At 40.1% G+C, this 27099-nt stretch overlaps 3 protein-coding genes across 3 annotated transcripts; 2 read left to right on the top strand and 1 right to left on the bottom strand.

The window, feature by feature from the left end:
- Positions 1-2900: 2900 nt before the first annotated feature.
- On the top strand, positions 2901-8752 carry PRELID3B (PRELI domain containing 3B). The gene is made up of 6 exons (XM_082773349.1): positions 2901-3405; positions 3897-4065; positions 4425-4514; positions 5173-5243; positions 5827-5929; positions 6588-8752. The coding sequence occupies exons 1-6, from the start codon at positions 3143-3145 to the stop codon at positions 6705-6707; spliced, it is 816 nt and encodes a 271-aa protein (XP_082629475.1). The 5' UTR covers positions 2901-3142; the 3' UTR covers positions 6708-8752.
- A 3932-nt stretch (positions 8753-12684) lies between these two features.
- On the top strand, positions 12685-15656 carry LOC309884434 (uncharacterized protein; the record flags this gene model as incomplete). Its single annotated transcript, XM_082773389.1, has 2 exons — positions 12685-12767; positions 14810-15656. 2 exons carry the CDS (start codon positions 12685-12687, stop codon positions 15654-15656), a joined length of 930 nt encoding a protein of 309 aa, XP_082629515.1.
- A 3717-nt stretch (positions 15657-19373) lies between these two features.
- Positions 19374-25201, bottom strand: TUBB1 (tubulin beta 1 class VI). The gene is made up of 4 exons (XM_082772971.1): positions 24532-25201; positions 22650-22758; positions 22343-22453; positions 19374-22220 (listed from the first exon to the last, which is right to left on the bottom strand). The coding sequence occupies exons 1-4, from the start codon at positions 24586-24588 to the stop codon at positions 21151-21153; spliced, it is 1347 nt and encodes a 448-aa protein (XP_082629097.1). The 5' UTR covers positions 24589-25201; the 3' UTR covers positions 19374-21150.
- Between the last annotated feature and the right edge of the window lie 1898 nt (positions 25202-27099).

Here is a 27099-nt window from a genome sequence, read left to right on the forward strand (position 1 = left end):
GGACTCAGCATCAGCAGTGGAACTGCTAATGCCGTGCAGAGGAGAAAAAGAGAACGGTAAAGAATGATGGCTATTTGTATAGAAACACGTTTCCAGTTTTTAAGAGGAAATATATTTATACCATTATTTCTCTGAAGAGAGAAGGAGATGGTTGCTTACCACTGAAACCTCTGAATGCTAACTTGTAGCATAGCTAGAGTTCTGTTCTGACCTAGGAAAGGTGCGCTGTGTAAACTCATTTGCAACTAGCATGGTGTTTGCAGGATGTAGTACACTGTGTAGTGGTGACATTTCCCCCTTTTTATACCAGTCAGAAATCTGGGAGGATCAAAATTGCTTGAACAAAACCCCTATTAAAATATGAGCAAGAACTAGAGGAAATGGTACTATACTACATTGAGATATCAGCGTGCTTCCTTTCTGAAAAGGAACTTTTATAAAAAGTACAATTCAAGGTGAATTTTTATACATGCAGACATGTATAATGACTTGCAGGGGATTAATAGTCTGATTTCGGAAGCACAGAAAAGAGATCCTTGCTATCCAACAAAGCTTTTTAAGAAGTACACGCAGGCAAACAGCCAAATAGTACAGGCTCATATGCTGAATTGACTGCTGATGGTGAGTTTATAGATGGGGTATTTGTTAAGAATTGTATAATGAAAGTAATTCAATAAATATGTCTGGATAGGAAAGCATTGTTAATGTAAGTTTTCTGCCAGTACAACTGCCTGGCTGACAAAGGGAGTGGGAACTTGTTTTTCCAGCTCAAGAAAAGGGCAAGACCTTTGGATGGTTTTCATTAATACTGCATGAGAATGCCAATATTTCAAAAACATCAAAACTTTAATTTCAGATCAAGGAACTGATTCAGTATTATTGTACTGTTAGCTATATTTCAGAATATGACAGGGGAAAAAATACTAACAAATACATTTTTCCTGAGTGTATGAAATAGTAAACTTGTCTCATCTGTAATTTGAAAAGCCTGAGAAATGTTGTGATGCACGAAGCAGGTAAGCAAACAGAGCTCATCCTGCATACTACAAGAGAGTGCAGCAGTTAAATATGGTTCACTGTATCAGTCATCAGCAATCTTACTGTGCTAAAATTTGGTTATGGTAACCCCTTAAACATGCCGGTTTTGACCTGCATTCATTTCCTTTAGAAGTGCAGCTTGAAGCACTGCCATTATCACCAAAGCCTTCTTAGTTTTGTGATGTTTTGTACTGCAGAGTGGTCTAGTTGATCTCTGGGATTAAGGCTTTGAAGAAGTATGGGTTTTGTGGTATTTTTTTTTAAGTGTGCCACAATATGTTTTGCAGAAAGGTGAAAAAGCCTGAGTGGGTATGACAATCTGGCTTTTTGGTACCCATTATGGAATGAATAAATTATCTGGTCCTAATGCTGGGGACTTGGTTTGTGAGATATTTCCTGATATTTATGCTTTTCAGTCAAAACAATGGATATTTTATGAGGCTATTTAGAGGGGACAACTCATATCACCCTGCTGGCAAACATGGGTGTGAAAATACGGAATCATAATGATTTGTCCTGCAAATCAGTTTATTGCAACATCAAAGTTCTTTCATACACAATTCTAACAACAATTTCAAGTCTTTCTTAGTTATGCCAATGAGATTGCTCTTCCAAAATATATATGAAGCCTATAATTATAAGGCCCATCGGTTGCATTTAGCAGAGTGATAAGCAAACAGCCCTTGGAAGGTACATATGAAACGAGTAATCTTTCCATGGATTTCCACAGATTTTTATATTCTTTTGTAGATGTCTGTTATGGTCCTTAGTGATCATCTTAGTAGTAGCAGTGACTGAAAAGATTTAACTGAAAGAATATGTTCTTTGCTTTCAATTACTAGACAAATACTGTCAACAGATGTGGGGAAAAGATATCAAAGTATTAAATTTTTAGACATTAAAAAATGGACACAGCATTCTCAAGATGCAACATCACCAATATAAAGAATTCTAAATGCCACTTCTCCCTTTGCAACTACAAGGAAGCATTTTCTTTATCTAGTATCTGGCTTTGTTGTTTATGATTTTATCATTCCTTTCAAAGGTCTGGTCTTATAAAGTAGTTCAGCCATTTATATCACTCAAATGCAGAAACTCGAACAAAGAACTGTTAAGATGTAGCTCCTAATCTTCACCATATGTTGGCATGCTTTATTTTTGCTTTCTTCCAATAGTTAACATTTCCTTCACAGAAAAAATGGTGAGAGGCTAATGGACAGGAGCCATACTGCCTATGAATTGCCTATGTTTTTATGTAAGAGTTACAAAATCTAGAAATAATTTTGTATACTAAGATGGATTACGAGCACATTGACAATGTTTAGGAATGGTCCCATGAGATGGAAGAGTCAGGAAAAACAAGACCGAGACAGGTCTCTCGTTTCTGGGAAATTTCTCTCTCAACGTTTTTCCAGGGAATCCGTTACTGTGCCGTGACAAGTACATGGAGCCACGCAGCGCCTGAGATGTGTCCCCGAGTCGATGCCCTGTGGCCTGTTTGGAAGTAGCACAACTTCCACACCACTCAAGGCACTTCCAACACCGTTACCTCGAGAACCGTCACCGAAAATTCTCGAAGTGCCACAAAACGCACGCGTGTGTTGCCATAACCGATTTATTGCTTTATTATCAAACACTTCGAGGACGTTAGGGAGCAGCAGCCCAGGGCAGTGAGCCCAAGCCCTCGGCCCCTGGCACAGGCGGCCCCAGGGCTGTTTCGTAACGGCGCCGCGCTTCCCGCCAGCGGCCTTACAAAATGCGCTGGCGACGGACAGCGGGAACCCGGCCTGTGCGGGGCAGTGCCAAGCGCTGTCAGCAGTTAGGTAACAGCGCAGTCGCCTGGTGAGAGGTGCCTCGGCGCCCTCTCGCGACAGCTGCCCTTGTCGCGACAGGCTGCACGCCGCCGCCTCGGAACGGCGCGGCACGGCGGAGTGGATTTGCGGTGGGGAGGGCTCCTGCGAGCCGCGTTGGTGTTGACCTAGCCCTGATTAAGCCGCACACCGGGCGGACATTTTAATGTTTTACAGCGCGTTTAACGCCCCGCCGGCAGCGCTCAGCCCGCCCCGCCCTTCTTCCCCTCACGGAAGGGCTGCGCCTAGCGCGCATGCGCAGCGGGCGGGGTGGGGCGCGGCGCCCGGCGCCCTCCGTGCGACATTCAGGGGACACGCGGCCCTGCGTCACCGCCACCGCGCCGCGCGCGGCCATTGGAAGCCGGCGGGACCGGCCCGCAGTGCGCAGGCGCGGCGGGGCTGAGGGACGGGACCGGGACCGGGGAGCGCAGCGGGGCCGGGACCGGGACTGGGACCGGGACCGGGGCTCGGCTCCCGCTGCCGCCATGAGGATCTGGACCTCGGAGCACGTCTTTGAGTAGGGCCGGGGGCTGCGGAGAGGGGGTGGGGAATGAGCTCGGGAGGCGCCGCTCCGCCGTGGGGCAGCCGCCTCAAGGTCCTTTGGTGCCGGCCGGGGGTGGCGGCCCCGGAGCGGTGCTGAGCGATAACCCCAAGGGAGCGGGGGGGGGGGAAAGGGAACGGCTCAGGGGGGTGTTGGGGAACTGCTGAAATCCCGATAAATTCGGGTCTCGTGGAGTTATATGGGAGGGAACGCATTCCTGCCAAATTAGAAGCCTCAGGGTAATTACAGGAGGCAGGGGAATTGGGGAGTGCTGCTGAACCAGGGGTGCCGGTCCTCTTGGATCTGCCCCTGTCCAGCCTAGGGAAGGATGTTTTGTAAGGTTAAGAATGGGAAACTGGTCTGCCCTAAAAATACAAAGTGATTGATATGTTGTGTCCAATTTTAATAGAAGTCCTGCTAAAAAAACTGTAAGTGTACAACCTCGTGTCTTGGTTTTGTTTTGGCAGTCACCCCTGGGAAACAGTAACGACAGCTGCCATGCAGAAGTACCCAAACCCGATGAACCCCAGCGTGGTCGGAGTCGATGTCCTGGACAGACACGTAGACAAGAGCGGGAAGCTGCACAGCCACAGGCTGCTCAGTACAGAGTGGGGAATACCCTCCATTGTGAAATCGGTGGGTATCGTGGAGCAGAGCTTGGGACGGATGTTGGGGGAAGCTTGTGAACCAGGTTGTTGCAATACAAGTGCCTGATCTCATAGTTCTCACGTTTTAAAAGTTTAAGAACTTAAGCGCCAGGAAGGCTCAATAGCAGTACGTGTATTGACTTCCAGGTAGTCAAAAACTGTCTAGACTGTAGATTGCTTCCAGTTAAAAAAAAAAAAAGAGATCCACTGTGACCTAATAGTTTTATTTAAATTAAACCCTAATTCTGTTGTCTCTGTGTCTGTTCAGTACCTTATGTATTTAGAAGCACTAAAAAAGTTGCAGTTGCTTAGCATACTTATTTCCATGTATGTGTGCCTGTTTTCTAGCTCATTGGCACATGCAGAACGAAGACATACGTTCAGGAGCACTCTGTTGTTGACCCAGTGAAGAAAACAATGGAGCTTAAATCCAGTAATGTAAGTACTTTCGTTTTGTTTATACAATTTAAACAGATTCCAGGTTATAATAAATCCTTGTAAATATGAAAAGGGTACTCATCTTTAAAATTACTATAAAATTGCATTAGAACAATATAAGTAAAACCTTTTAGGTAATGTGTTTATAGCTGACCAGTTCTGTTTTTCAGAAGGGATCTCTTAGATTTTTGGAACCTGTCAGCAGTGAAACATCTGAACATACAGATGAGCAGAATACCAGTAGTTTTCTTATTTGTTTGTAGGGTTTTGTTTTTGTTTTCATTTCTTTTTCCTTTTTTTTTTTAACTTTAAGTTCTTTGGTGTACAGTGCTACCATTTCCTAATTGTGTAACATTTTGCTTTATGTACTGCCACATCTTTTTAATTCGACGGTTAAAAGGTTCTTATAAACGTGGTAGTTTGTGTCTTGTGAATGTTGGTAGCTCATAAGGGATCCAAAAGAATCTGAGGAAAGAGCACTAGATTGCTAAACACTTAACTTGGAGACTTATCTGTTCTCTTGTACACCTCTAATCCTAAAACTTGCAGGAAAAACTTGTTTAAGCCAGATAAAAATATTAGTTTTGTATCTGCAGTTTTATTTACTATATTCCTGTAATGTTTTTACTAAGAGGTAGTCTTGTTTTATGTTCTACAGATTTCATTTACAAATCTAGTGTCAGTAGATGAGAGGCTTGTCTACAAACCACACCCTCATGAACCAGACAAGTAAGTACCACTTGTTCTGATTGCCCTGAGGTAGTACAGACTGGTTTTGTATTTGTAAATTCCCATGGTCTTGAACAGATGATGCTGTGGGGTTTGCATCGCTTCTAGTGGTATCTTGTCAAAAAAGAGAGAGAGAAACTGTCGTTTTCTTTAGGCTATACTCGTACTGCTAGTGATAATTCTCAGGTATCTATATAAGGATTTTAAAGTAAGAGTTTTTCTTCCGTAACTGTGGGAAATGCTAAAAACCTGTTGTTAAAGGGGATGTCATAATACCATAATTCTCGAAATAACTTCACGCCAAATCTGCTGCTTCTACTCTATCTGCCTGCTGCTGAAGATAGAAGTAGTTGAGTGCCACAAAGGTCCATCTAGACTTAGTGTGGACACTTGGTTTTTATTTTATGCGTTGAAGCCTATGCAGTTAAGCACTGAGGAAGTAGGTTGTGTTTATGGGGCAGGATGTTCTGTGTTACGTGACAAAGCTGATGAAGGAATGTGCTTGTTGGGGAGGAGTGAGAAGCCTTTAAGCAACGCAGTTTTAAACTACTTGGAACAATTCATTTTCTGCTCTCTGTTTCAGAACCATTTTGACGCAAGAAGCAATAATATCTGTAAAAGGTGTCAGTCTCAGTAGTTACCTGGAAGGGTTAATGGCGAACACAATTTCTTCCAATGCTAATAAAGTAAGTATGACCTTTGCGTACAATGTGACCACTAGCAAATGACAATGGGAATGCAAATACAAATCTCTGTTTTATGTTCTGGCTTTGTCAACAATCTTGGAAAGGGTGGGGGTAATTCTGCTGCCTTTACTGTAGATACGTGAATGCTGAGCTTATTGAACTTGCTCTTTTTTTTCTCTTATGAATATAGATAACAAATTCTTATTGGTAAGCACTCAATCATAATTGAAAAAACATTTCCATTCATTTAAACGGTGCTTTCACTCCGTTCCTGCACTCTTGATGCAATCTATTAGTTTTACTGTTGAAACAGAATGTGCATCAAGGCACCTGAAGTAGTTATGTGGGAGCAATGAAGTGGTGTTTTAGTTGAGAGTTTATCCTTTGAGTTCAGCCACAAGAATAACAGAACACAAAGTGGATAAAAAGCCACCTTGTGGTTCATAAGACAGCACTGCTGATAAAAGGAATTTTAAAGTGTAAAGCAGTACAATTCCTGCAGTACTCTGGTTATCGAAGGAAAAAAAATATCAGGCATGCATTTCTGTAACTTTTGCTTCCTTTTTCAATTATTGTTTCTTAAGTCATTTTCAGTAAGACAGAGTTTAATCTATTTACTTAATTACCAAGACTTACACCTTTTTTTTCTAACCTGTAGGGACGTGAAGCATTGGAATGGGTAATAAATAGACTGAATGCTGAAATTGAGGAGTTCGCAGCTTCAGCAAGAGGAACGATGAGGAATTCAATGGCAGCAGCAGCATTTGTAGAGAAATGATAGTAAATATACTTGTATTACTAACAAGGTTTAACAATCCAAAGCTTCTCTCCAAACCTAAATACATGTATCCTTTGTTATTTAAAGGCATACCTGTGTATTAGGTATGTTTCAAATTTAATTTGGAGAAAAGCTAAATTCATACTAATGGGGCTGATATGCAAAACTTAATTAATATATTGGTTCAGCTGGACCGAACTTCGGTTGCAGATGGAAAAAATAATTTTGGAGTGTCGTTCCTGTATTTACATGAACACTAACTTAAAATGTTTTCAGATATGAAATAGCCTTGTTTAGAGATGAGGCTGTGTATGTCCAAGGAGACTGGCATGTTAGGTTGACTTCTGTGGAATTTTTATTTTTGTGTGACTTATGGACTACCTCTTTTGGGACCAAACCCAAAATTAAGTAGAATGGTTTGTTCCAGCATTGTTCTGTTTAAGTTTTGATAGTTGTATGATACAACTTGGTTTAACAGAAAGTTTATTACTTGAAGCTTGAAATACAAAAGAATGTAGAAAATATTTTTTGATATGCTTTTTAACTAGTTTGACTGGTTGGGCTAATATGGTACTCAAATTGTTTTTCAGTCAGTATAGGTAAAACATTCAAAGTGTCTCTTATCTACTAAGACCTAAATTCTGTTTTCAAGTATGACATTGATGAGCTGGACATGCAGTAACATAAGATTTTATCTTACATGTCTAGAATAACTATCTCCATTTCTAGAAGCCCGTTAAATAAATGGGTACAATAAGCATAGAGCCTTAAAAAAAGCTGCTGGGACTTCTGAGAATAGTAGGTTTTCAATTCAAAAGTTTGAAGAATCACATAGCGGACTAAAAAAACTTGGTGAAGCTGGCTAAAGAGAGACCTGAGCATAAGACGAAGTAATAATAAGAATGTTAACGATATATTTATTAACTCAATCACGCTCTGAAAATAACCTGTTACACCAGCTGATTATTTTGTTGTCCTTTAAATTAAACATAATGTTCTAAATTCCAGGAGGTCCTCTACATTTTAAGCTAATTTGCTCACAAAAGAAGGCTCTTTAAATGAAAACCTTGAGAATAAAAGGTTTTCTACAGTTCGTGTTTGTTTCCTGGTACTAGCTATAAATTCTTCATACTGACTCCAGTGATTAGCTGTGGGAACTTAAAGGTCAAACCTTGACGTCCTTGCTTACGTAATGCACCAGTCTGCTGGTAGTCCTGTTGGCTTCAGCAGAGGCTGTGTCCCACATCTGGCTCCTTCAGTGTGAAGGGATAATGGGAAAACACAGCCCCAAATCTGCTGACTGGGGGGTGGGGGGAAAGTATTTTGGTGCCAGAGACTTATCCTGGAATTTTGATTCTAAGCTTACAAGTAATCTCAAGACTCTCTTAGCCTTTACAAGCTGTAATGTCACCTGTTCATCGATTTTATGTTGCATGCCATTTCTGTTGTATCAGAATTGCCTCTTCAACAGTATCTGCTATATAAAGAAACAGAGCTTATTTTAAGTTGGAAAGTTTGAAAAAATATTTGTGTAGGAAAAAACAGGTATGTACATATACCTTTTAAAAATTAACTATTCTAAATATTTTTCTAAAAAGAAATGGTTTAAGAATACCTTTATAAATTGAAATCATTCTGGTTTACCATGCTTTTACAGAAAATTATTACAAGTGAAATAGTGTTTCAACTTAAAAAGTGTATGTGAAACTGCTGCAAAATTGTACCATAACTTCTGATAAAAACGCAATGCTTGAAAGTGACTTTAAATGCTTATTTAGCCCTTATCACTTGGCATTTTAAAGTCAATTTTATGTTTTCCTAACTTTTCTGCACTAAGGACCTGCATAGTATGAATTCACAGTTTGTCCTTGCACTGAAAAAAACTTAACTATTTAATTTTTGCAAGCATTCAACAACTTCTTGAAAGATCATGATTTGCTTGGTTCTATTTTATTTATATGCCTGCATTCTCATTCTGTCAGGGAGTATGGCTTTCTGTATGTGGCGCTTTTTTATTTTAAATAAAACTTTATCTGAGTTCTGGCTACTTTCTGAAGCATTCTGATTATTCATTTCTTTTAACTGCTAGGTTAGTAATCTAGAGTGAGGGGGGGTGAAGGTGAAGAAATAGTTTGGAGATAATAGTTTATTTTATTCAAATGCATATCCTAAAATGCACGTTTATAAGTGGTAATAATTTAAACCCATTTGCAGCAGCTGTGGTCTGTCTTACTCAGATGAATGCAGGGTGCTATGACTGAATGCATCAATTCTGGAGCAAGAGTGACTTGAGCTCATGCAGAGAAGCCGTGCGTTTGGGTGGTTAGAAGGGAGGTGGGAAGGAAAGGAGCTACACTTGAAGGGTTAAGAACTAAAGGACAAGGAAGAAAGAAAAAGGGGGGGGATGGGGTGAAGGAATATAACGCGAACAAATCGGTGGTGTGGTCTTTGGTGGATCCTTACCTCTTCCAGCTCACCTAAATGGATTCATGTTTTTCCTTATCTGCAGATGAAGGCTTTTAATTGGCAAAAATTCAAACTCACCTGTCTAACTTTTCTGAGAAACAGAACAGAAGTGAGTAAGCTTTAGATCCAAAGCTCCATAGTCTGGAGAAGATTTAAGATGATTTTTGCACTGTTAAACATTCTGTTTTCACTGCACACCTGGATTTTGAACCGAGTCATAAATCCTTAGCTTTCCTTGCTGTTCATTGTCTGAAATATTTTGGATGATTTTCTTGTGTTCGTGTGATATTTGATTACTCCAACACAACTGCTAAGCATTTCTGCCTGGAGGAGGGACAATTCAAATCTGTAGCAACCAAGCATTCTTCTAAAGCAATTGTATTCACTGCAAATGCTATTACAGTTAACTTAAAACCAAAAGTTTGAATTGCAGTAGCTGAAAGTTTGAGGGCCTCTCGAGCTTAGTGCCACCTTTTGTTGAAACTTGCATCATCTGCTGGTTATTAATGTAAACAGTGTTCTTATTGTCAGTAAATGAATGGATGTAGCTATTTGCCTACAGAAAGCTTCTGTTGAATAAAACTGCTTACCTAATTTGTATCTAAAAGTTGAAAGAAGGAACTGAAAACTACTTTTGCTCATATTTGATATGAGAATTAGCTGTACCAGTGGTGAGATTTTTATGTTAATTTGGTAAATAATTTTTCTGTAAATTACCCTCTCCTTGTCCTTCATTTCTTGATTTAAACAGGCTTGGGATAGCTAAAGTAGCAGTATAGTGGATTCCTTTGTTTCATATTACTTGCAAGGCATTCTGAGATCTATAGAACTTTAATTTTTTCAGTGGTGTGTAGCTGCGTACCTTCAATGTACCCATCTGCACTATAAAATCTCGTTTGTTAAAGACTTTGTGCACTTTAAATCTTGCAGACAGCCTTATATTCTGAAAGGCAGAGCTATTCACAATCTGAAATAATAAAAACTGGTACAGTGGAAGAATGTTTCTGAATTTACTGTGACACTGAAATGACTTGTGTCTGTATGTACACTAAAATAATAATTTCTTCAGTCAGTAACAAAAACAAAGTACTTTAAAGGAAAACAAAAGGCTACTTTTACCTGATGAATATTTCTTCTTGCTAACAATGGGTGTCAGCACCTGTTCAGCCATACAGCAGTTAACAAACAATTGGTTTACATTTTCCTTTAAGAAGGAAAGAAAAAAGAAAAAAGAAAAAAAAAAAAAAAAGCTTTAACCACCATTTCCTACAGCATCACTATTTTGTCTGTTGTGGTCTGTATTTGCAGTTAAACTGTATAGTCTAATGTATTTCCAGTAAGTGTCCTATACAGTAAACCTAAATACCCACTATCTAGTCCGCTGGCATTGACAGATACAGGGTTCAGAGGAAAGATCAGCATCCTGTTGAGGTGCAAGTTAATAGGTGAACTGACGAATGCTGATAAAGAGAACTTGTCTGAAAACACTGAGTCATTACAGAATCATTTTCTCAAGGTGAAGGCTGGTCTTTCACTTGCACAGGACCTGTTCTTTTTTTTCTCAGATAATTTGATAGCTTTTCTTTACTTGTTGCCATAAAATTGAATTCTCTAAAGGTGAGCTTACGTGTTATAACTAAGTTGAACTAACTGCTTACCTTTAATGAAAGGAAATAGTCCTGTGTCTGCCTGCTTTTTTTTTTTTTTTTCTGGTTGTACTGTCCTATTTCTTTGCACTGAGGATAGCATTCTTCACACCTTTTGAGTCAAAAGCTATGAATACAAGAAGAGAGATGATGTTTATGTAGCCCACAATGAGGGGAGACAATGAAAGAGGAGTAAGCTATCACTTGGGCTGAAATTGTATTGCCTGCATTGTAATATGTATTGCAATAATTTCATATTGCATCTCCTAGAAAGAGTACTTGATACTGTCAAGATTAACTTTAATGTAGGAGTAGTTTGTTATTTGTCAGCTATCTGGGAATTTGCTGGGAGTGGACCAAACTTTTCTGGATTTATTAGAGTTTCGTTTTTCAGCTCATCAATTCACATTTTAGTTTGTAAGACATCAGATAATGATTTGTAAAATTACAGCTGTTCCAATGTTAATGTCTCACAAATGATCAATTTAGCTTTATTTCAATGTATCTTACTATAACTAAAAACTGTATTTTTGTAAAGCAGTTACATCCTTACATTAAATATTAAAAATCTCTTATATTTCTCTTCAGACATACATACACTAAGAACTGCAATGCAAGGTGTTTTGTTTTTTGTTGTGTTTTTTTTTTTTTTTTTTACATTCTTTTTCAACAGGAAGGTTTAACAGTTCTTTAATTAAAGTTTTAAAACACTGAACTAAAACAAAAAATAGTATCAGCTCTGTATTCATCATCAGCTAGAGAACTCGATGAAATAAAGTGACAGATGTAGTAAAAATTTTCCTAACCATCTACCCAATCCTTTTCCCAACAAATTATATGAAACAATTTTGCCCCTGCTGTGACCTTTCATATTCCTAGAACCTGTTCAACTTCATGGGGACCCTTATAAAAAAAAATAAAAATCTATAATATGGCCCAAATGTAGCAAGTAGCATTACTTGGGTGAGTTCTTGTTAATGTGCTTTTTCATTTTTGTTTGTTTTGAGGGGGAATGTAAATATTATTTACATGGGAGATAGCTGCTTTGTTTTATCTGGATTTAATTGCATTTACATTCAAATTCTGTAGCACAATCTAGCCGATATATTGCAAAATTGGGAGTAAAAGAAGTACATATCAGAGTCCATACTTAGGATTTTTTCATAATCTATAGTTGTGTTGTATTCTGAATGATCTAGAAGCACTAGAAACATTAAACCTTCTTAGCCTGATGCTCTGTACAGTTTTATTTTCTCTTATTCCCCTCAGTTTTGAGGGACATTCAGCAAGCTACACAATTTCCCTGCTGTTTCTAGGAGAAGAAAAAAAAAAAAAAAAAAAAAAAAACAGGAAGAGAAATGGAAGGCAAGTGTTAAAGTGAGATGCAATAATGGATCCCAAGGATCCCTTACCTGTCAAAGAAACATAAGCACCTATGAGAATTAAAAACTTCAGAAAATGGGTACCAGTCCTTGATTTCACCTAGATATTTTTTAAAAAGTTATTCAACGTTATGCTCAACTGTGGACAGAATTTTTCATTATCAAGCTATTATAACAACATTTATAAAGTAACATAGCTGACATAAAAGGTTATTAAGCATATTGAAGTAGTAATGCACAAGATTCTTAAAACTTGAATGTACCTGAATTCTGCTCTGCAGATCCGGGATTCATCCAGAGAACATTTAATGCCAGATTTTGTAGAATGGACAGCTAAGAACTTGGCTCACACTGCAAAATAATTTTTATATTGAATCTAGGTGTCCGAAAGTTAAATGTCTTCATCTGCTTCATCAACTAACCTTTGAAATGTAGTCCTGTTAGGGAACAGCACAAAAGTGCAAATTTATCTTAAGATTCGAGATGGTTTTGGAGCATGTTTTCTGCTGGTGCTCTGTGCTTAGTGCTGTGCTTAGACAAAGAGGAGATTTAAAAAGAGATGAACTGTATTGTCATCAGCATGGATTGATTTCCAGTAGCTGTGGAACAGATTAGGGTCATCAGCAGAGAGAACAGCAGAGCTTTAACAGCACAGCCCAATATGGCTTACACAAGCAGAGAAAGGAGATAAATCCACAGCTATCAAAGGTAGGAAGTACGATTGCTGATCAGTATATTTTATACAATAGTATAAAACTGAATAATTCCGTGTTTTTTGATAGTGTTATTTCATAGGAAAATATGCAATAACCTCGCCACTTAAAATTAAGGCAGAAAGAGCACAGCAAAGGAATAATGGAATTTATAGTCAGCTGGAAATCATTTTGATACTGGCTTTTCATTGTATTGCAATTTGCCTTAAGTATAATTCTGTTCTTCCCTGTACAATGCACTTCAAAAACTTTTAAGATTAAAGATAAAGTCAGTCACAAAATCATACAGTTATTAAATAGTGAGGGATTTTTTTTAAGGGGTTAATTATTTTTATTGCTTTATTATGAATACAGGACAGCAAGCAAACCTGTAATCTCATCACAAACATGCATGTGAAGAAAGTGTCGTTTGCTTTGCCTTTTCATCTACACATATGGTACTCTTAAGTGTTACAAGCATAGTGCTTGAGCCCTAAAGTTACAGATACATTGTGAATAAATATTCAAAGTGTATTCAAGAACTATTTCAGGTCTCACCATTGACATGTAAGTAGCTTTTTTTAATCTGGTAATTTTTGTGTTGTGCTAAACCCCTCCAGTTTTAATATTTGCATAGTAAAACATTATTTCTGTCAGCTGTCTGTTTCAGTTAGCTTCAGTCTGTTCAGCAGACACCTGCTTCAGTTAAGAGGTGACCTCAGTGGGAGTTTCACCATGGTGATTATGTTAAATCCATTATACATGCATCTGGACATCAGTTGCATAATAACACGAGCAAAGCTTGGGCATATTCACCTGAGAAAATGCAGCCTCCTGTCATGTGTATCTTTCACTTTCTTGGTCTATAAAATACTTCTGTGATTAATCTCTGAAGAACTTCTTGTGTAATCCTGTGCCTATGCCTAGAAAGACAATGGCAGGATTCACCTACTCTGCTTTGCAGCACAGTCTTGAGAAGAGAGAAGGCAGCTGTAGATCAGCCTCTTTATCTATGCGTACAGTAATTAATGTACCTTTATAAACTGAAATATAAGCTGTTGTTTCCTTTTTAATTCATCTGCCTTCTATCAGAACTTCTCTTTAGTTTTATTAATCAATTCAAACTAAACACAAACTGAAAAATACTGTTGTTATTGTAGCTCAGGTTTTATGTCCAGAGGTACAAGGGTAGAAGAAGTAATACAGTAAGAGTTCTCTTTACCTAAAGACAATGAAGAACTGATGTTGCTGAACTATGTATTTTTTAGTCACAGCATCAGTTTAGTTCACTGCAGGCTTCCAAAAAATAAATCCTGTACACGTGGAGAAAAATAATGATGCATTTGCCATTTGGTTAGCATCTTCAGGAAGATCTACATTTTTTACTTAAATTTTATGAATCAGAAAGAAGTAATCCATCATACCTTTATAGTCAGAGGTCAGGTTTGACTTGAAGCTGCCATGTGCATCTGTGCAGGTTTTTTTTAATTTCTCTGCATAACCAGTAAGCAGCATGCTGTCTGAATATGATACGACTTCTGGAAAAAAGAAAAACATTTTAATTTCCATTACATTACATAACCATTATTTCATTTCAGACCTAAATATATAGATGGTAAAACCTAATTGAGCAGAGAGAGACATGCCAAGAAAAAACGTCTCCTACCACAGTTACTCTTCTGTATTTGTACTTCTGTACTGGTATTCTGTGAAAGACTGATATTCTGAATAATTCTGCAAGCTCTTGTTACTAAAGTTGCCTGCACCGAAGCAGTATGCTTAGTTATTCTCAAACGTGCTAGTATTTGGGTTTCAATATATCTTTTGAAGTTGTTTTGACATGTTACTAGAGATCTTCAGTTAAAAATACTTCTGATTTAAAACTGCTCACATTGTGAATTTATTCGGCTTTTCAGTTCCATCTCTGCCATCTACCTGGACCCACCTGGTCTCACTTTTTTGGCCTCCCTGGACCCCTCCAGTGTAAAGACTTCAGCCTCTTTGGAACGCTTTAAAATTCCCTTTTCAGATTCCTTGGATCTATCCAGTCTGAGCTCTTCATCCTCTGTGGACTTTTCCAGCCTCACTTCATCTTCTCTGGACCTTTCAAGTCTTACATCTTCAGCCTCTTCCGACTTCTCCAGTACCTCTTCAATCTCCTTAGAGCTCTCCAGTGTCTCCTCTTCAGATTCCTGGGAGTGCTCCAGTTTCACCTCTTCAGTTTCACTGGACCTATTGAGTCTCACCTCATCAGGCTCTCTGGACGTCTCTGGCGACAGTTCTTCAATCTCCTTAGATCTCTCAAGTCTCACCTCAGTAGCCTCCCCAGATTTCTCCAGTCCTGCTTCTTCACCCTCTCTGGACCTCTCCAGTCTCACTTCTTCATCCTCCCTAGACGTCTCCAGTCCCACCTCCTCAGCTCCCTTGGACGTTTCCTGTGAAATCCCTCCAACCTCCACACATGTCTCAGAGCACACTTCCTCAACCTCTTCAGAATCACTAGATTTCACAGATTTTAACTATTTCACATTTCAGGGTTCCTCTGAGTTATCCTCATCGACTGCTGAAGATGTGTCTAACCTCATCTCTACGCCATTTCTGGATGTCTCCAACCTCTCCTTTCGGGATGCTTCTTCCCTCACTTCCTCAATTCCTCTGGACATTTCTAATCTCACATCTTTAGTTCCCACAGACCTATCCACTCTCACATTTCTGGATGTTGCTAATCGCACCACCTCAGCTTCTCTTGATCTCTGCATCTAACCAACCCCCTTATCATAGCCTTTTTTTTCTCTTTGCACACTCTGTACTTTTCCAAAATTTCCTCCTTTTGTATATTCTCTTTAAGTTCCCTTTCCTATGCCTCTGAAAGTTCTAATATGAAGGAAGATTCAGGCTTTACAGATACATTCCAGCATTTAAACAGAACTGAAAACAATCCTGTTTAAGCAAGCGTGAAAACAGTTTGTATAATTCTGTAATGGTGCCTTGTTTACAGATGTATAAATATTAATATAAACTCTAGAATTTTTGTAGAGCATGATTTCTATCACTGATGTAATTTTCACTCTGTCTCAGGATGGCACCTCTCCCAGAAATTTAACTTTTATTCCTTTTAATAAGTTTTTATTTTTCAAGATCAACAAATAGCAAATACAGCTAAATGTGGGAATAGGTGTACCCAGGTTATGTGTATCTCTATTACGGATTTAAATCTGAGTGCAGCGCACACAATTGCAGAGCCATCACATGTTGGTATGGAGAGGGAAGATGTAGTGGAAAAAGAAAACAGATTAAAAAGAGGAGCAGATGAGAGAGGGGTGAGGAGAGAGATCAGGGAAGGTGGAGGGGCAGTAGAAGAACATGTAGCTGGAACAAAGGTGTCCATATTTGTGGCCTGGGTAGCCCATGATTATCTTATTTATGATTAATATCATTAAACTTATTTATAACTATTTTACCTAAGAAATCATCAGATATTAACACTAAAACAGCATTTGAATATAAGATCTCTTTATATATACATAAAAGTAATGTAGTTACTTGTGGTGCATCAAGTATGTTGCACAGGTAACAGAGATGGGCTTTTAAAAATCTTTGGTGCTTCCTTGTATCTTCCTCCTGGAGCTAGCTTTTTTGAAAACAAATATGGTTTCTTTGTTTTTCCAATGTATCACTGGCACCCTTTGTGTGTTAAAAGTGCTGCCTGCCGTAACAAATACTTTTTAATGGATTTAATTTTTACAAGCTGGAAAGCTTTGCTCCAATATGTCACCCATGTCTCAGAATTAGGAGGACATAAATGTCTTAAACAAAAAATAAATATGGAAATAAATGTATGCAATATGAAATATTTTCTGCCTCATTTATACTAGCTCTTTCTTTAAAATTAAGTAGTAAAGATTGCAATACATAAGTTATAGAAATCAAGTCCAAATTCAGTGGAGGCAAAGTTGTTTAGCAATTATAAAAATCACAAATTGTTTGTCTGTTGGTCCAGATGGAAGGAACAGGTGTAATAAAATGCCCACCTTCAAAATGTCATCACAACTGGCACTGTAGAGTCATCTTCAGTGATCTCAGTAGAGAGATCAAATAGGCAAAGTAAGGAGAGGAAATTCTTTCTGCCTTCCCACTATTTCCTCCTGGTTGCTGTGCCTACTAATTACACAGGGCAATCTTCTCTTACTGGCTTATAATATCCTGGAGACACTGTGGCTAATCTGGTGGCTAATTGTTCTCTTTGTTCTGGTGGCTCTATTCTGTCACTATTAGGGTGTATAGCTTGTTAATTACAATGTCTCTGGACTAAGTAAGCTCTCCAATAAAGCTGAAAATTACTCTGTGCTTTAAAAATCATCACCGTGTAGCGTTGTGAAATCTTGCAGTGATTTCCAGATATCTGCACTTCAGCAGAGACCAAAACGGTCAGGAAGACACAAGGCCTCTGTGCAAAGAGGAGCAAACCACCAAGGTCTCCTCAGGACCTCTGTGGTTTCCAGAGGATTCCAAAATACTTTGTGCTGTGGTTTGGTTCGGGATGGAAAGAACAGAGAAGAGGTATGCGTGCTTAACTGCAAGGATTTAAAAAATAATAATAATCCAAAATTTTCCTTGCTTAAAACCTTAGCAGTAATTATTTAAATTAGTATTTGATTAGAACCATGTTGATTCCTTATGCAGCTTGTTTTGAGTCTTCTTATAACTTTTTGCTTATTATATATGGAATTTGTCTGGTTTTCTTTCCAGCAAGTAGTGACGAATGGGTGGGAGTGAACTAGAAGCTATGCTGTTTCTTACGAGTCTATTTAAATATTTAAATTTATTTAAACATCAGGTGCATGCAATGCCTTACACCCACAAGAACCCCATGCCAAGGGGATCCCGTGCTCTAAGGGATAAAAGTGAACGTGGCAGAGCTTGGCCACACGTGGCTTAACGCCCTAACTCGAGAATTTATAGATAAGTATAAAAATCATTGACTGTGCGTGCTTATAAACCATTTTGATCCCTACACTCGAACTGAGGAAGCCAAATCCCGCCAGCTGAGGCACTGACGAGGCCAATGCCCTTCCCCCCCCCCTCCTCTCCCCTCCCCTCCCCTCCCCCCGCCCCTCACACCCCGCCTGAGCCCCCGCGAGACCCCCTCGAGGAGAAAGGGCGGGAGGCGCGTGCCGTATGCAGCCCTCTCATTGGCCGCCGCCAGCGGCGAGCGACGGCGCTGAGGAGACTGCTCATTTCCCATTGGTCACCTTCTCTGAGGCAACTCGGAGGCTGATTGGGCAGCAGATAATTCTCGCTCGCTGATTGGTCGGAGCCCGGCAGGGCGGTCTTTCCCCTTCCGGCGGGCGCTGACCTTGCTGGTGGCGGAGCGGCGGGGGCAGACATGGTGGCGTACTGGCGGCAGGCCGGCCTCAGGTAGCGGCGCGGCGCGGGGGGACCTCGGGGACCCTCCCGGGAACCCTTCGGGGCCCCCCCGTGCCCGCTGGGCTCTCACCTCGCCTCTCTCCCTCTCGCCAGCTACATCCGCTACTCGCAGATCTGCGCCCAGGTCGTGCGGGCGGCCATGAAGCCGCAGTACAAGGCCGAGGCGGAGAGGGCGGCGATGGCCACCGTGAAGACCGTGAAGCCCAAGAAGGAGTGAGGTGGGTGACGGCTGAGGGTGCTCGTGGTGGCCGCGTCCTCGTCTCCTGGGGGGCAGGGGAGGGCTCCCCGTGTAGCGCAGCGAGCTGAGGCCGCTCTGTCAGGCTCTGGTTTGAATGATTGAGGTTCAAAGCTGTTACACGCTGCGGTAAGGCAGCTGTGTCCTTGTAAGAGCTGAGAGCTCTGAACGCCCTTGCTTTGCCAAGTCAGAGACAGTCTCGCAGGTGACCACTTCTGCTCCTTACGCTGAGTAGATAATAACCTTGGGTAAACCCTAATCTATGTAAGGGTCAGCTGGTGGCTGTGAGAGGTGGGTGCTGCTTGTACCTGCGTTTGTGATGTTGCACACATCATGAGCAGATGAAATCTCTTCTGGACTCTGCCTCAAGCAGCAGTAGATAACGTCACTAGGAAGGATTGCTTTGTGACTAGGACTGTTATGTGCATAAGATAACAACCTGTCCCAGTAAAGGTGATCTGTGTACCTTAACATTACCACAACCGTGTTTGTAGAGACAGTAATGTTGTGGAAATGGTTAAAATGTCCCCATAAGATGCTTGATCAGCATACTTATAAATGAAAACAAGACTGTTTTTAAAATAAACCTCTGAACCGAGACCTGCAGTTAATATGGTTGGCAAAAGCCACATGGAGATTTTTGTTTTGCATAATCAGGAGTTAGTGTATTTGACATCCTGAAAAAATAGGTGATGATACCACGAATGTAGGACAGCTTCTAGTTCTGAGATTAACTATTATTACCTTGTGTGAAACTTACCTCGTACATGTGTTCTCATTCTTGAATCAAGTAACTTGTATTTTAAATCTCTCCCAGGAACTGATCTGTGGTGAATACTGTAACAGCAAACTGCAAGCTGTAGGCAAGCTGAAGACCGCAATACAATGTCATCATGTTAACTGTAAAACTTGCCTGTGTGTAAATCAGCACGCTAATAAATATCACTTGTGGTTAAACAAATGAATGTGTGGCAACTGTTGTTCCTCTTGAAACAAAGTACTCCCTTTAGCAGAAACATCTTGAGTTAAGAGACTTTATCAAACTCTACCATTCAGTAGCAACAGGTGTTTAAGCCAAATCTATTGGTTTTCATGCTGGTATCTCAGGTATGTCAATGAGAGAGATGTCGCTGCCATTTAAAGCTTTTCTGCTTATTCCATTTCATGATTAATGAATATTTTGTGGAATTAATCACTTAGAATGTATGTCAGCAGAGAACATAAGCACATAATTTCAAACCTGTAATCAAAAATACACCTGCCAGTTCTCTCCCACTGCTGGAAGTGGTATGCTGTTGTTTTTCAAGTTCTCCCACTGGGGTGTTCGTCTTCCCTGTGTGCTCAGAACAAACTAATTCAGTGAAAATCAGGAGGTCTAAGTTGAAGACAAAACTGTAAGCGGAATGCTTCTCCGGGGATGTGTGTGCATAATGTCCCACTGCATAGGAAGACAATATCCTTACAGAATTGGCATTGGATTCATGTTCACCTAGATGCTGTTACCGTCACTGTAATACAAGTGACCCAAAGTAAAACACGAGGCATTGCTTTCTGCAGAGTATAATAAACTCTCCCTTCCAAGAATATAAAAAAGTGCTTTTTTTGTGTAAAAACTTGTAAATATATTTTAATCTTTATAAAAATAAATTGTTTATCAAACTTTTGAGTATTATTTTGTAGTATTGGTATATATCTTTATTTTAAAGAATATTATACATACAGTGGTTATGAAGGGCATAAGACTGTTTGTCAAGGTATCCTTATGTAATGATTGCTGTTGAACTCTAGCTGCAAACCATTCCATCTGTTTTGCTGTACTCGGTGATAGGAAGAAAGTTTACAATAATTGGGGGGGGGGAATAGCACACCAAAATACAGTGTTCACAATTTTGTATGCTAGTATAACTCAAGCTATAGTTTGAAAGGGAAACAAATCACACAACAATGAGTACAAGCTCTGCAATAATATAATAATATAGACCAGCAATGTTATAAAACTATTTAAAAAAAAAAAATGAAAAAAAAAATGTCCATATTTAGTCTTGTCCTCTGTTTTTCTCCCTTCACCCTGCAACTTGAACATGAATGGCTCTAATGAAGACCCGTCTGCAGAGTGCATGATAAAACATAGTGCCTTTATAGGTCTTACAGATGTGTACATGTTCCTAAAACAGTAGCAAGTTCATAAACAAGACATGGACTGTGGTTACCTGAAAATAAATAAATGTGATGAGTTGACAGCATGTTTTGCTGTTGCTTATGATCCTGATACACACATGTGCACGAACATACACAGACTATATTACATTGTGTCACGCAATAATACTCAAGAAGTGAATCCATTTACAAGAAAGGCTGTTATGAGGGTACTTGCCTTAATAGCAGATCTTTTGGGGGGAGATTCAGTGTCAACAGTTGATTTGGAAAGTAAAGCATAGCTGCTGTTGCATCATATTGTAATGCTGGATATACTTCAGCCAAATACAGAGGAAAAAATCTAAGTGTTATTTTTGGTATACAGTTGATGGCTACTGCTTTTTCTTTAGTGAATGACAACTAGCTTGTTTGGAGAATGTTTTTGTGTTGTCATTGTTCTTACGTTTCCTTTTCTGGACTAGCTTCCACTTCTACCTCTTCATATTCCTCAACATCTGCAGTGGCATCTTGGTACTGCTGGTACTCGGAAACAAGGTCATTGGTGTTTCCCTCTGCTTCAGAAAACTCCATCTCATCCATGCCTTCACCAGTGTACCAGTGGAGAAATGCTTTTCTTTTGAACATAGCTGAGAACTGTTCAGAAACCCTGATGAAGAGCTCCTGGATGGCCGTGTTATTGCCAATGAAGGTAGCTGCCATCTTCAGTCCCCGCGGCGGTATGTCACACACAGCCACTTTGACGTTGTTAGGGATCCACTCCACAAAGTAGGAGCTGTTCTTGGTCTGGACAGCCAGCAGCTGTTCGTCCACTTCTCTGGTAGACATGCGGCCTCTGAAGATGCAAGCCACAGTCAAGTAACGCCCACGACGGGGGTCACAGGCTGCCATCATGTTGCGCGCATCAAACATTTGTTGAGTGAGCTCTGGCACCGAGAGGGCTCTGTACTGTTGGCTACCTCGAGCCGTCAGCGGAGCAAAGCCTGGCATGAAGAAATGCAGGCGAGGAAAGGGCACCATGTTAACAGCCAGCTTCCGCAGGTCTGCGTTCAGCTGGCCAGGAAAACGGAGCGAGGTTGTGACACCGCTCATCGTCAGGGACACTAAGTGATTGAGGTCACCATAGGTGGGATTGGTGAGCTTTAAGGTTCTGAAACAGATATCGTACAGTGCTTCGTTGTCAATGCAAAAGGTTTCATCTGTATTCTCTATTAGCTGGTGGATGGAGAGGATGGCATTATACGGCTCTACGACTGTGTCGGATACTTTGGGGGATGGCACAACACTGAAGGTGTTCATAATCCTGTCCGGATATTCTTCTCTGATTTTGTTGATGAGGAGTGTGCCCATGCCTGAGCCTGTACCACCACCAAGTGAATGGATGAGCTGGAATCCCTGAAGGCAGTCACAGCTCTCACACTCGTTCCTGACCACATCCATGACATTTTCAATCAGTTCAGCTCCTTCTGTGTAGTGGCCCTTAGCCCAGTTGTTTCCAGCACCTGAATTACCTGTAAACAGAATTACAGACAGAACAACCACAAAATTAACAAAAGCAATTTTTAAATGCTACAAGACTGGAGTTAAAAGGCTGGTCTGTGACAGCTGGCCCCAGTTACATTGCTGTACATACCGTGAATAAAATTGTCAGGTCGAAATAGTGGCCCTATTTTGCTGGAGCGTACACTGTCCATTGTACCAGGTTCCAGGTCCACCAAGATAGAACGGGGTACGTATTTATGGGCTGGAACAAAAGAAAATGACCAACTACTGTTAGAAAACAGACAGGCTTATAACCTGCTCTAAAAAATCCAACCCACCTACAGGTTTGGGGTGGTGATGGTGTTTTTATGTTTTTGTTTTTTAAATTCTATTACTTATTTTAACCTTCATTTTTGTCCCTGTAAATTGCTGACATCCTAACAGCACTGTGCACTTACAGTAAGCCTCGTTGAAGTACACGTTAATTCGTTCAAGCTGCAGTGATGCATCCCCACGATAGTTTCCAGCAATATCAATTCCGTGTTCATCACTTATCACCTCCCAGAACTGAAAAAGGAAAGAGATTCATTACAGTCATCATGATTTTTTTTTCCCAGCACGTGTCCAGCAGCAGCTCTCACGCCTTGTGCCTGTGACTCCACACAAAGCAGGAACTGCAGCTAAAGTGAGGGATGATTTGCCATGTACAGGTTAGACTGCAGAGGGTGGGAGAGTAATTTCAGTACAACCAGCTGAATGAAATGCAATGGAGCCCATCAGAGCGGGGGGCTTCCCCTCCTCCTCTCCCTCCCTATAAGTTCAAGGGGAGAGTTTAGGAGACCAGTTATGCTGGTTAAATATTGCCTGTGCACTAGAAAAGGAAATATTGCCTCTCTAGAAAAGGCAAATTGATACTTGTTTAAATAGCACAGAATTATTATTACTTTAAATGACAGGGGTACTGTTTGCTATAAATATAACAAAAGCCTGTGTTGGGCTGGGGGAGCTGTGTGCTTTGAGTCATGTCATGCACAAGTGGGGCTGCGGCATGGCAACACCAGCACAGTCAAGTCTGCACGGGAGCAATGCTTTCTGCAAGCAGATACTGGGCCTGAATGTCCTATCTTGACATTCATATGGCTGTCTTGTACCAGGACTCTTATCAAGGCAGCTGCCACAGCAGTGTTAATGCAGACACACCCAGCCAATATAATGAGCAAGCTATTTTAATTTTAAAGGTCTTTCGGGTTAGCAAACATTTCAACTCTACAACTACAACACTGCCAACACGTGCATGGTATATTTATCTGCATGTGTACTTTTATACTGGTCCTATTAGACTTAAGTGGTTTCCAGGACAAATACAAAAGCAAAATTATAAACCTTTCAGTGTTCACACTGGCTGCATTCAAACTATCTGGGTCTAACATTACATTTCCTGGCCATCCACAGCTTCATGTGCCAATAGAAGAAACCAAAGTGATGTTTGCGGTAGCGAGAAATGGAGGAAGAACAGAATTGAACTCCTTCAGCTAGCATGTGTCTTCAAAGACACCCCCAGCACCAAATTGACCCAAACACTTTTTTTTTTTTTTTTTTTGGCACCTTCCTAGTAAGTAAATAAAAAGGGTGTTATGGGCATTTTACAGCAAAAATAACATATTTTTATTTTTTATCTTGGCACGCAAAGTCAGCAATGACTGACATCTCTACGTAACAGCATACCACTGTTTAAACTACACAAATGTAGTCCAAATGACATGGCTCTCTCGCAGGAGGCCAGTTAGGCAGGAATCCTTAACTTAGCTTAGAAAAGCCTAATTTTTCACTGACAGCACAGGTATTTCAGTTGACTAACACAATCCCATATTAATGATTATTATGTGGCAGAGTTAGTGCTGTATGTCAGAACTAAAGCACTGGCATAACAAACTTGCAGTCGTGACGTTGCTGGCTCCTTCACTTGTCCTGGTATTTTGCAGACTGGATTAATGCCCCAGGAACATGAGTCCCAGCAGGAATGCTCTGGAGCACTTAGAATTGCTCTGCCATAGTTATTGCAGATATAAGACCATTCTCATGTTATTATTAGTTTTACAGTTTTTGTGGAATGAAAAACAGTCTTTGACAGTCTTAAGATCAGCCTTTGCATGATGAGCATGCCTGGCTTACAACTTTCACATCAAAACACTCATAAGCATGGCTGGCATGCCATGCATCCTATCATCGAGTCAACAAAGTAATTGTCCCTCCCTCTAAGTCCCCATCTGGTAATGATGTTTGACATGGTACTGATGACAGCACTTACTCCTAAGGACCAAAACTGAAAGGAGACCTTACCTTTGCTCCAATTTGGTTTCCACACTGGCCAATCTGAAGATGCACGATTTCACGCATTTTGTGCAGCTTAAACCTGTTGGTAGCTACAGCCCAGCACAGGATTTCTAGCTGCAGTCCCTAGAGCAAGCCCTCTTTCTGCTGCTCTATCAGCTACACCCAGCACAGTCCGCCCCAAGGGGCCTTTTTATACTGGTGAGATTGTCACTCACCCAGCAAAGGGAGTAGCCAGCTCCCCGCAAGTGGCACATCAAATTTGTCACAAAAAGGCGAAGTACATATTCACTGCCCACGGCTAAGGTATAAGAGCACAGGTACATTGCTGAGAGTGGCTTGGAAGAGCAAATTGTGCCTCACATGTACATGCACACTTTGAATTAATTATAGTTCTTTGTGCAGCAGTGTGATTCAAAACTCTGCATGTTGTATTTCTGTTTCATTATTTTGTGCATAACTTATGTATATATGTATGTTATTTTATGTATTTATCTGTACATAGAAATAGTAGAGCCAAAAGTGAGCAATTATAACTATCTATACTGTCGTGTAATTTAAATTTTACACATCATAAGAGCCAAACAGGACAAAATCCATAATCAAAACAGTAACAACTTCTGAGCATTAACCTCCTAGAATGACAGTATTGAGCGCACTGCCAGGCAAACTTGCAGTTCACTAATAAGCATCATTTTCATGAAGGAGGGGGACAGGATCAGTAACAAAAAATACTTTGTAAGATGTAAGTATATGATGTCATACAGTACAATATTTCTGTACTGTAAAATAATGTCGTATTTTTCATTTTCTTGTATCTGAGATGAAGTATCTCAGAATTTTCCAGGAAAACACTAGAGGTGAAATCCCACTTCCAGTGCAGTTAACTATAATGTCCACTGTGTGAAATGTGTCACTGCATTAAAGGAAATAACGCAAGCCTGAGCAAAACATGGCACAGTCGTGTTGCTTGCTGATAAACAGGGCTAATATCACTGCGCAACAGAAACCCAGAATGGACGGCCTTCTGGAAGCTTGTAGGAGTTTTATTATGTCAGATGACTGCCAGTACTTCACAGGTTTTCTTTTTAAGGATAGGGGGAGAAACTACAATTAGGAAAGCACCTTTAATAATTTTGCATAAAAAAGAAGACACTGGAAGGACTTGACTCATTAAAAGTAACTACTACTTTTACCCTGTTATGGGTTGCTAGAGATAAGGAATCTATGAGCTTCCATATTGTTACGAAACAAAAATCAGCTTATTCCAGACTTCCCCACCACAGATGACTTCCACTTTTTCCACCAGCCAATGAAGGAACTGTTCCTAAGACAAAGTTTACTACCACAGCCACATTGCAAAAAGGGGCTAGCAAACATTGTCACCTTCTGTAAAGCTGTCCCCAACAGGGAGCATTAATAGCAAGATTTACAATTCAGGCATATTAATTTTGTTTCTTTAGAACACAATAGTTTTATCATTTTCCAGAAAATAAACAGTTTAGTTTCCATTGCAAGACAACACCACAGTTATGTTCAAAATTGCTGCATTGTAAATATTTTCTAATGCAAAATTCTGAAAAGATTATTTGGATATTTGCTTTGGAAAGCACATACTTTTTATTCACACACATTTCTTGTTTGTTTTCCTAGAATCACTGAGTATCCCGAGTTGGAAAGGACCTATATGGATCATTGAGTCCAACTCCTGTCTCCACACAGGGCCATCCAAAAACCAAACCATGTGTCTGAGAGCTTTGTCCAAACACTTCTTGAATACCAACAGGCTCGGTGCTGTGACCCTGGGGACCCTGTTCCAGTGCCTGAGCACCCTCACAGGGCAGAACCTTTTCCTAACACCCAGTCTGAACCACCCTGGTGCAGTCTTGTCCTGTACAATTCCAAATTCTGTACTCAACTGCTGCATTCTGAATGGGAGCTGCAGTGACACAATGTGTTGGAAAGCTACTGATAGTGGGGAAAAAAAAAAAAGAAAAAAAAAGCCACTTAAAATATCCAATGTATTAATTTGCAATAGCCACAATTTATGAAGAAGCTGAAGATTTGGTAATTTGTTGTCCAAAATATTTGGCAAAATAATTTCAGCAATAAAAATATTGAGAGCATTTCACAAGAAAAGGGGAAATTAAAACAAAAACAAAAAAAAAAAGGAAGCGAAAAAATATGCAATCACTAAGCATTGTTTTTTTCTCTTGCTAAAAATAGCTTCCTGGAATCATGTGCCTTCTCTGAAGCATTTCCTAATACAGTCTTTAAAATTATTGCACGAAACAAAGTTCCTGACTGCTTCATGAAGGTGGTTTGTTCCTCTTTTTCCCTGCCTTCACCTAAACGCATTGCTATGAACCCCTAAGTCTTTCTTTATACCAAACTTGGCATATGGAAAGCATGTTTCTGTGTAGATTTTGTTTGTTTGCAGGTCAGTCATCCTTCATCTCAAGACGAAGAAAACCAGTCAGTGAAGGAAACCCCAAGCTTGCTAACTGCACAAGAACACTTCCCAGGCACGGCCAGTACACATGTGCTGCTGTAGATTAGCAGTGTGTGTCTCAAGAG

This window comes from Aythya marila (genome assembly GCF_965140915.1).
Source record: "Aythya marila genome assembly, chromosome: 16".
Classification (NCBI taxonomy): Eukaryota; Metazoa; Chordata; class Aves; order Anseriformes; family Anatidae; genus Aythya; species Aythya marila.